General features: G+C 36.5%; 1 protein-coding gene across 2 annotated transcripts in view; it reads left to right on the plus strand.

Annotated features, from left to right (window-relative positions):
- The window catches only part of fer (fer (fps/fes related) tyrosine kinase), a 136,535-nt gene that overhangs the window by 20,417 nt on the left and 102,782 nt on the right, over positions 1 to 13,336 (plus strand). For both annotated transcript variants that reach the window (XM_088629341.1, XM_088629342.1), the window contains exons 2-4: positions 5,436 to 5,705; positions 11,510 to 11,683; positions 13,001 to 13,100. In XM_088629341.1, coding sequence (XP_088485467.1) covers positions 5,496 to 5,705; positions 11,510 to 11,683; positions 13,001 to 13,100 — 484 coding nt within the window. In that variant the 5' untranslated portion in view covers positions 5,436 to 5,495. The remainder of the gene's footprint in view (positions 1 to 5,435; positions 5,706 to 11,509; positions 11,684 to 13,000; positions 13,101 to 13,336) is intronic.

A 13,336-nucleotide genomic window follows, 5' to 3' on the forward strand; every position in this document is an offset into this window, starting at 1 on the left:
AGAATGTACATATTTTCCATTACTTTAATAAAATCAGAATTTTAACAAATCATGTCTGTTTTTAAAGCATTCACACATAGCAAGTAAATAACTGTAAATTTTTTGACTAAAATAACATTTCTGCTTAATTAGTGTTTTAGCCTAAGAATATAGTGTGAGTGAGAAAATAAGTATCCGCATTAATCTTATTTTCCATTTAACTTGATCATTTGCAGTTATCAATTTATAAGGCTGCCATTTGTCCAAATACAATGCTAATTTGCACAGACTACTGTAAAGGCACAAATATATATATATTACTTTGGTTATAGTACTGTATATAGATGGTATTTTTGTAATTGTTCAGTGAATATTTAAATTGTCTAATATGGTTTGCTTTCCAGATAAATGAAATAATGCATGCTTTTAAGTGTGAAAAAATATGTAAGTGATTTGACTCATCTGTCTTGTGGGTAGCCCTTGTTCAGCTGTGGAGAATTAATTTAAAAGATTTATTTGCCTTAGAATTATTTCTGACCTGAGATCAGAATGTCAGCTTAGGTATAAATGCAATAGTAGTGCAACTGATAAGACAACTGGTGATGAAGACCATGGGTAGAATTTAAGGACTGCTTTTTTTCACTTTTGACACTTGAGTACAGTCATTGCTTTTTTTACTTTAAAACTATTAAACTAAACTTTCTCCCATTTACTAAACATACTTTTCAAAGTAAGGGTACTTTTATTCTTGTAGAATATTTAAATATTTTCTACACCCCTGGCATTAGGTGGGTAGATTATCTTAATACATATATTTTTATTTTTATGCATGATTTTGGAAAACTATGTAAAAATGAAGCTAGAAGTGGAGAATAATTTGTACTGGAACAAATACTTTTTTTACAATTTCTAATTGTGGTTGCATTTTCCTTCATGTGGCCCAAGACCATTTTTCCCCAACTCTTAATCTTTCATAATTCTTTGATTGTCCTCAGTAGTATTCTTACTGATTAATATTTGAATGATCTAATGTCCTCAAAAGTATGTTTCCTTGCTGTCTCGTGGACCTTGATATATGATTTTTTTGATGCACTAAGATGTAATATAATATCATATATATATATCATATGTTTCACGTTGTGACTAAGTGGCTTCCTTAGACCAGTTATATTCAAGGTTTCTTTAATAAAAAAGGTATTTGTGACTTGTGTGCTGGATTAATTCAATTCATTTTTCAGATTTTTCATCCTTAAGCTGTGACCACATTTTCCAACAGAGATTCTTTCTGTTTACATCCATAATGTTACCTACTTTTAATATAGACATTTCTCTTTCTATGAAGATCTTCTGTTTCTTCATGATTCTTTGTACATAAAAAACCCAGGGTAGCTTCCAGACTGTTTCAGGGCTGTCTGGATGGCATAGAAAGACGTCTTGTGTAGTACAATGAAACTACGATGTGTACAGGCATACAAAAATATGGAGGAATGTTGTGTTCAATAGAAAGAGCCTGTCATGTCCTGACTAGCTGAAATGACCACTTACAAAGAAGCAGTAGACCTGACATTTTCCTCAGAGACTGGAAAGGTTTTGTGCAAGTGATTTTATAATAGCTGCGTTTGTTGGTGTGTGTGTCTCTGGTGCATTGCTGAAGGCAAAGCCATACTTGGCTGTTACATGAATTTAGGTAACTTCAGATATTTATGGGATAAGGTTTATAGAATTAAAAAATGCAAAATGCACTAGTAAAGTCTCATGCAAATCTTGACCTTCCTTTTGGCAAGTTGGTCAGAAATCACTAGGGTCAAATGTGAACACCTACTTGAATCAGTGCTGTGAAATGTTTCAATTGTAGATACTGGTGGAGCTGCACTGACCCAGGGTTATATGTACTTCTGTGCTCGGGTAGTATATAATGAGAGTCATTGCAACAAATGCTTTTGCTTCCAGTACTGTTTTATTTTTATACATCATGGTAAATATAAGCACACCTAAATATGTGCATACCCAATTATGAAATGTTTGTTTCCATATGTAATTTAATGTGCTTCATTGTTGTAAATTAAATTGGGTAGTGGCAGCCTGAATACTTATTATAAGTGTCCAAAGTACAGTAGAAAAAGCCATGTCCCGTGGCCAGCATTCTACTTTCTACTAGCAATGCAACCTGTGGTTCTTTTTGATGCCTTGTGAGTTGAACATTTAGAAGATCCCTTAAAGTCAGTATTATTTTAGAAATTTCATCTCTTTAAAAAAAGTAACTTCTTCCTTAGGGAGCCAGTATCTAGAGGTATTGTCGGGTCTTGTAATGTTATTTTTGTTGTAAAATGAATAAAAAGCATCTTGTTTCTGGATAGAAAAAAAATGAAAACTTCAACTACACATACAGATTTCAAATAAAATATATAGTTCCAACTGAACACTACTTCAGCATGCTTGACTTGGTAAAATGTCTAAGCTACATTTTACATTTTAAAAATACATAGTTTTTTGAGAAAACAGCTGTCCTTTAAGAGGAAAAAATGTCCTTATTATTGTTACACTATGATGTAAGAGGCCAGTCATAATACAATTTTATTATACTTTTATTTATGCTATCTCTCTAGTCTACATGGTTAGCATTGTCTTTTGCAATATATTTTAGATGTAAAATTTCAGAGAGATTTTGAGAAATGACTATACAGTTCTACAATCTTCCCCTTCAGTGACCTTTATTTGCATTAAGACATACCTCAGGTGGAAAATAGCACAGGATGTGATGTCACCAAATTTCTTTGATTTCCTTTTTCAACACAACAATAAAACCACTTTTCAAAGTTAGTCACAGTTTGTCTTAGCAGTGACCTAAACAACATTAAGACAATTCTGTTGTGATACTTTTCTGTTGTAATAAACAAACTTAAATAAACTTGGGATTGTAATTTCATGTTTTTTTCCATTTTAAAATGTATGTAGTATAGCATCTCACAGAGGTGCAAACAGTGTACCTTGCATATAGACGACTCTCAAGAAGCTCACGAAAAGTGACCACTCGTAATTAACAGATAATTAATTAATTGATAGTCAATCAATTGTGATGCTAAAATCACAATCACAAGTTTCCAATTGTTTGCATTTTTTGTGTTTCATGGGAGTTAATTAGGTCTGTGGCTTACAGTACACTTGAGTGCAGGTATTGTGTGCCATTCGTTTTTTCTTGTAACAGATTCAGTTGACAGCTTATGATGAAAGCTGAACTGCTGCAATGCCACGTTAATTAAAAAGACTTAGTTTGCCTCAGCCTTCTTCAGTTTTGCCAGAAATCGGGTAATCTGCACAGAATCTAGTCACACCACATGTTTGTAGTCGGACATGAAGCAGCAGCAGCTCGGTTGTGGTGTCAGACCAGAATAATGCTTATTCCTTTTCACATGCAATGTCTGTGCAAACCAGGCTGCATTGTCTGAGGTGTGATTTGTGTCTTTTGTAGTCCTTTTTCTGCTGAACAGAACAAAAGTAGTTTCAAAGCAAATAATTGTGCAACTCACAATTTTTTTTAAGCAATGTTATGTGAAAAAAGTTTGCCATAAAAGAAAAACAAGATGCCCTTGAAACCACACTGTAAGGAAGAGTTGGGTGAAATCAGTTATTTTTTTACAGTTTTCCTAATGTGAGTAATACCCGATTCCCATTTTTTAAATCATTCTGTAAATCTGTTTAAGATTAAGAATGAAACATAAAATTTAAATCCTCACTTCTGCAAACGGGCTTCATATAGGTAGTTCCTCAAGTCTGCTAAAAACTGACACCTGTAACTAACCGATGCTGTAACAATACTATGATTATATTACTGACACTGTCCAGACTACTGTAGCTTGAGGTAACAGTGCCTGAACTAAAACAGTTGAGATGTGACAGTTTACTAATATTGGCCGCAGTTATGGCATGTACAGTATGGTACATGTATGGATGCCAAAGAAAGCTGTTTGACTTGTGTTGTTTCCGGTTTACCCTTCACATTAGTAGAGAATACCATTACTCTTATGTTATTGTCTCGTACACTCATACATTTTTCTCTTCAGATATTTTCTGTAGAGAATTCTCCAAGTTAATTACTAGGAAGTATATAAGGGAGGCCAAGTATCACACTAAACAAAAAGTGAAAAAAAAACTTCAAGCAGGACTGGCCACATCTGTGAAAGAGGAAGCCAGGATAGAAGAAGTACATCTGAGATCAAGATAGCAAATAAATGGCCCTGTGTGATCACATTTAATGCCTTCTGTATCCATCCCAGGGTTAATTTTTTAAAAAATTTGGTGCATACTATAAACAGTTTGTTAATTTCTTAAATTTCCTTCAAGTTACTATTTTTTATTATTTGAAGAAAAAAAAGAAATTCAATTACTAACATCTTTCACAATGCCAGTTCAAGCAGGCACCATCAGCATTTCTTCTCGATTTTGTAATGTTGGCATTTTGTTTTTCCTTTTACAAAGGAAAATGTTTTCCTAATCTAGCAGAAACATGTCCTTTGTTTTAAGAATCTGTTTCACCTGGATTCATTCATAAACATGTTAATTTTATAAACATGTAGAAAACATATTGCTAATACCTTGTGTGCATTGACATTAAAATTTGAATGACAGGAAAGTGCAAATAGCCTGTAGCACTCCTGAATTTTCTTCACAATTTTACAAAACTCCTCATCATTTCCTGGGATTGAAGCCATGATTTCATACTCTGAAGTCTGAACACATCAAAGTTATATTAGAATCTATCTGACACTTGTAGTAATAATACTAAAAAACCTTGTTTAAATGAGCCTTCACCTGCATTCTTTGACTATAGAGATTTTGTTTTAAATTGTAGGGTCTGAGAAGTATATTTACATCATGAGTATAATTCATCTGGTTGTGGTTTCAGTATTCAAGTTGAATGCAAGTCTTTCTGTCAGATGACTGATTTAAATCAGTAGATAAATGGCTGTTGGAAAGGTAATTCATGTTTTGTGATATCTGCTGTGGTTATTATCGCTAGTCATCTTACTGTAATGCAAATGCGGTAATGCAATTACATGTCAAGTGGCAACTGTGTATATGTTTATGGTAAAAATACACTTTGCTATAAAGAATCAGTTTTAAAATTCAGATTTGTTATTCTAAAGTAAAACTTTTATTTTTTTATTGTGCAGTGGTCTGAGATATTTTGCTTTATGTACTGTCCATGCATGGTCAACAGTGGTCACAGTTTGCCTAGTGTAGTTTTAACAATATTCTGCTAAATATCTGTTTAATGTTATCTAGTGTAAGTGAGGTAGCTGCCACATATCATTTTTAAAAACAAAAGACGGTTCCCAGGCTTGGTTATCTGGTTGCAAAGAGGGTGTTCTGCTTTTGCAGAGTTTTGTTTGCTATTAACATAAACCTTAATTTCCAAATGAACAGCTTTTTCTCTCTCTAATTGTGTTTCCTTGCAGTATAGGACATGCGGACTTGAAGGATCTCTGAACCTTGTGGAGATTTGTGCCTTAAAGAAAATGGGATTTGGAAAAGATCTGAGGTATTCACACGAAGCGTTGTTAAAGCTGCAAGACTGGGAGCTGAAGCTGCTGGAGACCGTGAAGAAGTTCATGACATTGAGAGTTAAAAGTGACAAGGAGTATGCCTCTCTGCTTCTGAATATCAGCCAGCAGGTAGACAAATATGAGAACGCCTCACAAGTGGATTACATCAGCAATGTATCAAAGGTAATCCTGAGTGCTTTTGCACAACATGTTCATGTTCTGCGGATGTTAGGAACACCAAGTAAAGTGTTGTTCTTTCCATTATCTGAAATAATGGCTCACAGCTACACATACATGTAACATGTTTTCATCCCTTCACTTAAAGCATTTGTGTAAAAGTGGTAAATAGAGCAGAAAATTGTATATTTTCCCCAAATACAGGTATGGTGATTAAGGCCAAGGTATTTGGGCAAATGGCAGAGTATTTTGGACATTCGGTAGAATGCAGATTAGGAAAGGAACAGTGTAGAAACGCCCTTGGTTAAGCAGAAACATATTGAAATTTCAAATTGCACTTTACTTTTTTTATGAGTATCCATGATCTGTTCTGGAAAGTCGGCATGCACATTTGTTTCTCGTTATATCTAGGAATAAATTCTGCATATTAAGAAAGTTAAGTATCATTTTCAGACTGGGAAATTCCTGTTTCAGAATTTTAGAGGTTTCGTCATACATTACACTTCTGCAGTACAAGTAATCACTGAATAGTGATTGAATTGGCCAATAAATTGAAACACAAAGGCAAAAAATATATTCCTGAATTATATTGTATATGAAATCCATGAAAGCCTCATCACCAGCATTTTTCTTTCATACATGTACTCTAGAATTATGTAGATAGGTATTTCAGATTAATATTGTGATAATGTTGTTTCCAAAATGAATATAGCACAAGTACTTAGAAGTCGTGTCATGTCATTTACCGAACTGATGTATACCATACGGTGTTGCGGGAAGCCAGACTCTACCCGGCAAGCAACGAACGGAAGGCAGGGTACACCCTGGACGGGGTGCAGTCCATCGCAAGGCAAGTGCAAGCCAATCATAGATGGGGACAATTCAGAGGCCAAGGTAAAGCCGAAGGGGGACATTTTTAGCCTGGACACCGGGATAACTCCCTACTCTTATTGAGAAATGCCCGGGGCCTTTTAATGACCCCTGATAGTCAGGACCTCAGTTTAAAGTCTCATCCGAAAGACGGCGCCCCCTATAGTATAGTGTCCCCTCCACTATACCGGGGCATTAGGACCTACACAGACTGCAGGGTGGGTGCCCCCCGCTGGTCCAACTAACACCACTTCCAGCAGCAACCATAGCTTCCCAGGAGGTCTCCCATCCAGGTACTGACCAGGCTCAGTCCTGCATAGCTTCAGTGGGTAGCCAGTTAAGAGCTGCAAGGCGATATGGCTGCTGGCATGCTTGAAAAAATATATTTTCTATGAACATCTTCAGGGTCACACTTACTTAATTATTTTGACAGATTTGAGACTGTTCTTTAAGACTATAAAGATTAGAGTAATGTTCACTTTATATTTGTGTAATGTTTGACTACCAAGTGTTTTAGAGAAAAATCCCCAAAGAACTGTAATGAAAAAATAAATCTTATTTTAAAAAAAACAGTTCCAGATTTTCTTTCATCCTTCTTTAATATGAATTGAAAGCTAGGTAGATCAGTATTGTACAACATTTGCAGTTTCAAATTAAGATTTATTTTTTCTATCTGTTTGGGGTCAGTCTGGGTCTTTCCTTTTGTTTTTAATACACTTTTGTGGAATTGCTGGAAAAATATATTTACATAAATATTTTCAAATGTATGTTCTGCCGTGTTTGTAGCGTTAGAAACATTTAAATATTATTTCCAAAGGTTCTGGGGTAAATAAGTAGAAACGGACACTGCATTTTCTTGCTTTCTGTTAGGACTCCTACAGAAAATAAGTTATAAATGTATGTTTTGTGCAACCATTTATTTGTTGCATGTGAATGACCTGGACAGGAGTATAAATTACTGTAACTGTGCTGCGGGAAGCTAATATTCCATGCAGTAGTTCAATTTGCATGCTTACTCCTATAAACCTTCTGTAACAGTCATAAATAAAGTCATATAAAATATGGTCAGAGTACAAAGAAGCTCCTAAAGTGATCTTTATGCAGGTATGTTCTTATTTTTCTTAACTTAAAGATCTCATCCAGCCATTTCATGAAGGAAGCCATGGTATCAGCTTCGGTAACAAGTATTGTTTGTTTTGTACTCCCACTCCCTTTATGTAAAGAAGTGCCACATTCCTTTGTGTCCTGTAGTTCGGGTTTCACTGTTGTTCTGAAGAAATTTTAAATACTTTGTTGTCTGCGGGATGCGCAAGAGCTTGGGAGAAGCAGCAATTTCGGCTTACACCTGAGGGTGCTCCAAGGTGTTTGCATTGTAGGGGGTACAGCTATTGTGCACCCCACTGCCAACATGGAAAAGGAAATAAGAAAATGAAGATGATAGGTGAGGCTCCCAGGTGACCACTAACAGAAAGCCAGAAAAGGAGACTCCTGAGTGCTCAGAAAAGGAGCCACAGAAGGAGAGGTGTCAGCTCCACACTGGGGTACCCACAACTTAAGAGAAAATGACTGCCACCAGTGTAACAAGATAAAGAAATGTGATGGGTCCATGATGGGTGTGCTAGGTTGGTTGTTCTTTGCTATCACCTGTAGGAGCCCTTGGAATGGAACTTTTATGGCAGATGGCCTCCTGTGGGGGAGAATACGTGTTCGGACAACAGGTTCAGACAATATGGCAGCTCGTGTACTCCAGAAAACTGTGGGGAATCCTCAGTCACCTGACCAACGTTGTTAGGGTAACATTTAAAAAAACGGGAAGTAGAGGCTTCTGACAGTCAGTTCATGTCTGCTGTCTAGGAGAAGAGCAGGTCCTCTGTGAATGTGCTTAATCACCAGGGAAAAGGATGGCTGACCATGGGAATGTGGGCTGATTTAATTTAAGAGTTTCAGATACATTTTTTGGAAAGTGTTTTAGAGGGAACTTTTGTTCTTAAGAGAGAGACTTTGTTTGGAAGCTAGTAAGCAGATTAGCTGCCTGGTTAATTTAGAGAGGTACTGATTAAGTCTTGACAAACACCAAGAGGAACTTAGGCCTTTATGTGTTTGCTGTGGTTTTTGGAGGTTTTGGTTGTTTTGCCTTGCACTGTACATAAAAAAGCACTTATTTTTAACTCATGTTTGTGTTTCCCAGAGACCCACCTATTTTAAAGATTGCCACCCCCTGGAATGTCACAAGGGGCACCACATTATCATTATCATGAGTAACATCCCTGTCTTGAACAACTGTAGAAAACATTGTGCTAAATGTCTGAGAATAGTTCTTCCATTCTGAGCCATTATCCTTGAATTTAAGTAACAGAAATATCATTTGTGGAACTTTGAAAACATCTTTAGCATTGTTAGGTGCTGTCTTATTTCCTCATGAACAGAAAATCCAAGAAAATTAGTTCTTACTTCCTCGTAGAAATTCCTTGTATTAACTTTTTCATCCCACTGTCTGCACAGCAGATCAGGTAGAGAAGTGAGAAATTGCCCTGTATATGTGCGGCACAATCCCCTTGCAGATTTATAGTAAGTGGGCACAGTGATAGTTTGCTGGTACAACTGCAAGTACAATCTGTGACTTCCACTTTTTTGCAGAAGCTAACCACTCTTAACTGCTCAGTGTTTGACTATGTACATTTCAATTCCAGCTATAAATAGAAACCTTCCACTTAATATTTACAAATGCACTAATGGTGCCTTTGAGAAATCTAGCCCACTGTCTTCAGTCAATGCTCATGACACACATTTGCTTTAATAACAACTCTCTCTCTTCAAGGATTTACACTTTGTGAAATCTATCACTTTTTCCAGCATTTGGAAATGCTCACTCACAGTATTTTGCAGTATTTTGAAGACTTACAACAATTGGTTGCACCTAGGAAAATGTTATCGTGTCTTGAGTCACTGTGCCCTTTCTTTGTACAGTTTTCTGTATTTGGAACTGCAGTGCTTTCTGTTTGCATTGTTTGAGTACTTCCATATTTCCCTGATATGCACACGTAGAGTTTTTGCTTGGTGATATCTAGGATGCTGACCTGTGGATGTTTATCTGGAATAAATCTGAAGAAAAAAATAATTTATGAGACAGCTGCTTATTATGGTAGCAGCCATATCACACTGCAACTCACAACTGGCAACCCACTGAAGCTAAGCAGGTGTGAGCCTGGTCAGTACCTGGATGGAAGACCGCCTGGGAAAAACTAAGGTTGCTGCTGGAAGAGGTGTTAGTGGGGCCAGCAGGGGGCGCTCACCCTGTGGTCCATGTGGGTCCTAATGCCCCAGTATAGTGACAGGGACACTATACTGTAAACAGGTGCCGTCCTTCGGATGAGACATAAAACCGAGGTCCTGACTCTCTGTGGTCATTAAAAATCCCAGGGTGTTTCTCGAAAAGAGTAGGGGTGTAACCCCGGTGTCCTGGCCAAATTTCCCATTGGCCCTTACCAATCATGGCCTCCTAATAATCCCCCTGCTATGAATTGGCTACATTGCTCTGCTCTCCTCCCCACTGATAGCTGGTGTGTGATGAGCGTTCTGGCGCACTATGGCTGGATGCTGCACATCGGTGGTGGAGGAGGGGAGTCCCCATTACCTGTAAAGCTCTTTGAGTGGAGTGTCCAGAAAAGCACTATATAAGTGTAAGCAATTATTATTATTATTATTATTATTGTTATTATTATTACCGATGAGCTCACAGCAGAGCTAGAACCCACACAGGACACCAATCCACTCCTAGGCATGCAAAAAGGTGCACATGACCAATTTGCCTAGCTAGCTTGTATTTGAGTGGTGGGAAGAAATTGAGTCACTTGCAGTAAACCCAAGTGAACAAAAAGAGAATATGCAGACTCCACACAGAAGGACCCAACTCACAATTATAACCCAGAATCCAAGAGCTGTGGGACAACAGTGTTAACTGCCAGGCACCAAACTATGAAACATTTTAACAAACGACTGTATTATTGTCATAATCTGAAGAGGTCAAGAGGTTGGAAGCCTAGTGGCTGTGGGATATAATGCTGAACAGAGCACAGTCTTTGAACATGTGTTGACCTGCCAGCAGGCAGAAATAACTATCAATAGGCATGAAGACACCTCTCATCTTTTAAATGTACTCAGTATTGGAAATGGGCTGTGGCATTAGAAAATTAATTTTCCATACTTCAAATATTTTTCTAACATTTATTGCATAGTTCAGTGTTGCCCCTTATCATAATATTAAGAAAGTAGATTTCATCATTAATCATATTTTTGTGTTTCACTGTGGTAAAGACATGAACAGACAACATTTTTATGTCTGTTCTTCAGTCTTGAGTTACAAACTGTGCATGTTAATTTTGAGTGAATGGAAGTGCTAAAAGAAAATTTTAGAGTGGGTGTTGAAAAATCTGTCCTCAATGCTGTTCTTACTTTTCTAAACTACCCAATGCTAAAGTTGATTGAAAGATCGCTGCTGGGGGCTTACGCTTGGCTTTCTTTACTCTGCCTGTGGTTCCCTGCTTGTCTTTTTTTTCATCTCTTTTGGTTTATCAACAGGGCCTTTCCATTTATATAATAGTTGCGTTTTAATTTTTGTTCACTTTATGCAGTTCAGGCACCAGTTCATGCAACAAAACATTTTGTTGTTTTTTTTTGCCAACCAATGCGAATATCTCTCAGACTTTTAATGATTCAAGTTTTAATCAAGTTTACATGTTAAGGAATGCAGGACTGTATGTTAGCAAAAACCTGTGGTCAGCAAATCGTGTTGACGTTTTGGTCAAAATGAGAGCACATTTTCGGTAATGTGTACAGAGCTGCTAGAACAACATTTGATGTAAAACAGCTTCAGTAATTGACTGACAATTGTTTTATAGTGAGAGGTGTGGATTTAATTTTCCTTTCTTTCCCTTTTGCAGTCTTGGACACATATGGTACAGCAGACAGAACAGTTAAGCAAAATAATGAAGTTGCATGCTGAGGATCTTAACTCTGGCCCTCTTCATAGACTTACTATGATGATAAAGGATAAACAGCAAGTAAAGAAGAGTTATCACAGCATCCACCAGCAAATTGAATCAGAGCTAAACAAGGTGATGTATTAACATTTAATTTTCTCCTTTTTATTCCAGTCAATTTTGAGACCATAACACTGATCACCTAATGATCATTTGTCCTCTGTCAGAGTGATACAAATATTCTATTTTAAGAAGCTGTGCAAATGTTTTGAAGAATGTAGAACTACATTTTAGAAAGACCCTGAGTTACACTTACATTACCATACATGAAGAATTCAGTTCAAAGCACAATAATATCTAAAAAATGCTATATATACCATGATAATTTGAGCTAATAAATTTCATAATCTCTGTACAGAAAAAGGTGTTATTGGAAAGTCCCAATGAAAATAGCAGGTTTAGCGAGTTGGCCAGGACAAACGGATGTATCTAGATATGGATCCAAAGTGAAGATGTTGCAGCTGAAGCACTTGTAATTCAGATTCTCACACCTGTACTGTAGCTACATGTAGTGAGTCAGACGTTTGTAGAGATTCTTGATTAAAAAATATTTTTGTTTCTCAGCCTCGACAATAAGTAACAATGGCAGCAGTTGTGCCACTCATGTTATTTAAGTGTTCTAGTGTTGTTCATGTAATAATGGCTGTTTTGCACGATGAGAACACAGCAGGCCTTTGATGCCTTGTTCCTAGACCTGAAACCCCATTAAACATTTGTGGGATAAGCTGGGATGACGTGACATCTAGTACTTTGAGACAGGTGAACAGGCACATACTTGCTCAGGCTTTGCAAGAGGAGTGAAACAGGATGCCACAAGACAGAGTTTGCTACGTGGTGCAAAGCATGAGCCACACATATTCAGTTTCTATTGCTTTCATTGGTGGCTAAAAGCTACTAGCCTGATCCTCTGATGATCAATTCCATTGAAGACAAATGGTGTGAACACAATTCGCAGAATAAATGTACCTATATCCTGTTTATCTTGGTGCCTCTGATATACAAAAGGTTTTCTTTTGTTATTTGTTAAAGTTATATGTTTTTATGTTCAGTATGTATTCGGTATTTACATTTATTTTTAATTATGTTATAAACTCCATCTAATTATTATTTATCGTGTTAAATATAAAAAAACTGCTTTACATACATATTATTACGTACATCTTGTTTTCTTGCAGTTTGACACTCCTCTCTGTAGTTTGTTTTACTTCAGAAAATTAATATAGGTACTAAATTAAACAAGTTCTTCTTATGTTTCAGAGAGAAAAATGTCAAATCAAATGTAACATGTCCTCAAGTGATCATTTAATTTGTTGACACAAGTAAAATATTCACCAACACCTAGCCTTTGAAGGTTGTTTCTGCAGTCTTTGTATTCACTCTCTCTTTCTTTAGGTAACAAAGAGTGACCTGGAAAAATTAAAAGGCACTTATCGACAATTGACAAAAGATGCCAGTTGTGCAAAAGAGAAGTATAAAGAAGCCATTGCAAAAGGTAATGCTTTTTTTTCCCATTGTTTGCTTTTTTGTTTACTTGACTCTGTTCTTAATCATTCATCCACATCCGCAATTTACAAACTTAGCTTTGAGCTGAAACTAATATCTTTGTAACTTATTATTATTGCTAAAGTAGTCAATTTTTAGTCAGCACCTTAGGATTGTAATACAGCTACAAACTCACTTAAACTTAATCTTACAGTCACATAATCATACAGTAATTGTGGTGTGAGA

The sequence above is a fragment of the Lepisosteus platostomus genome, chromosome 4 (genome assembly GCF_059453375.1).
Source record: "Lepisosteus platostomus isolate fLepPlt1 chromosome 4, fLepPlt1.hap1, whole genome shotgun sequence".
Classification (NCBI taxonomy): Eukaryota; Metazoa; Chordata; class Actinopteri; order Semionotiformes; family Lepisosteidae; genus Lepisosteus; species Lepisosteus platostomus.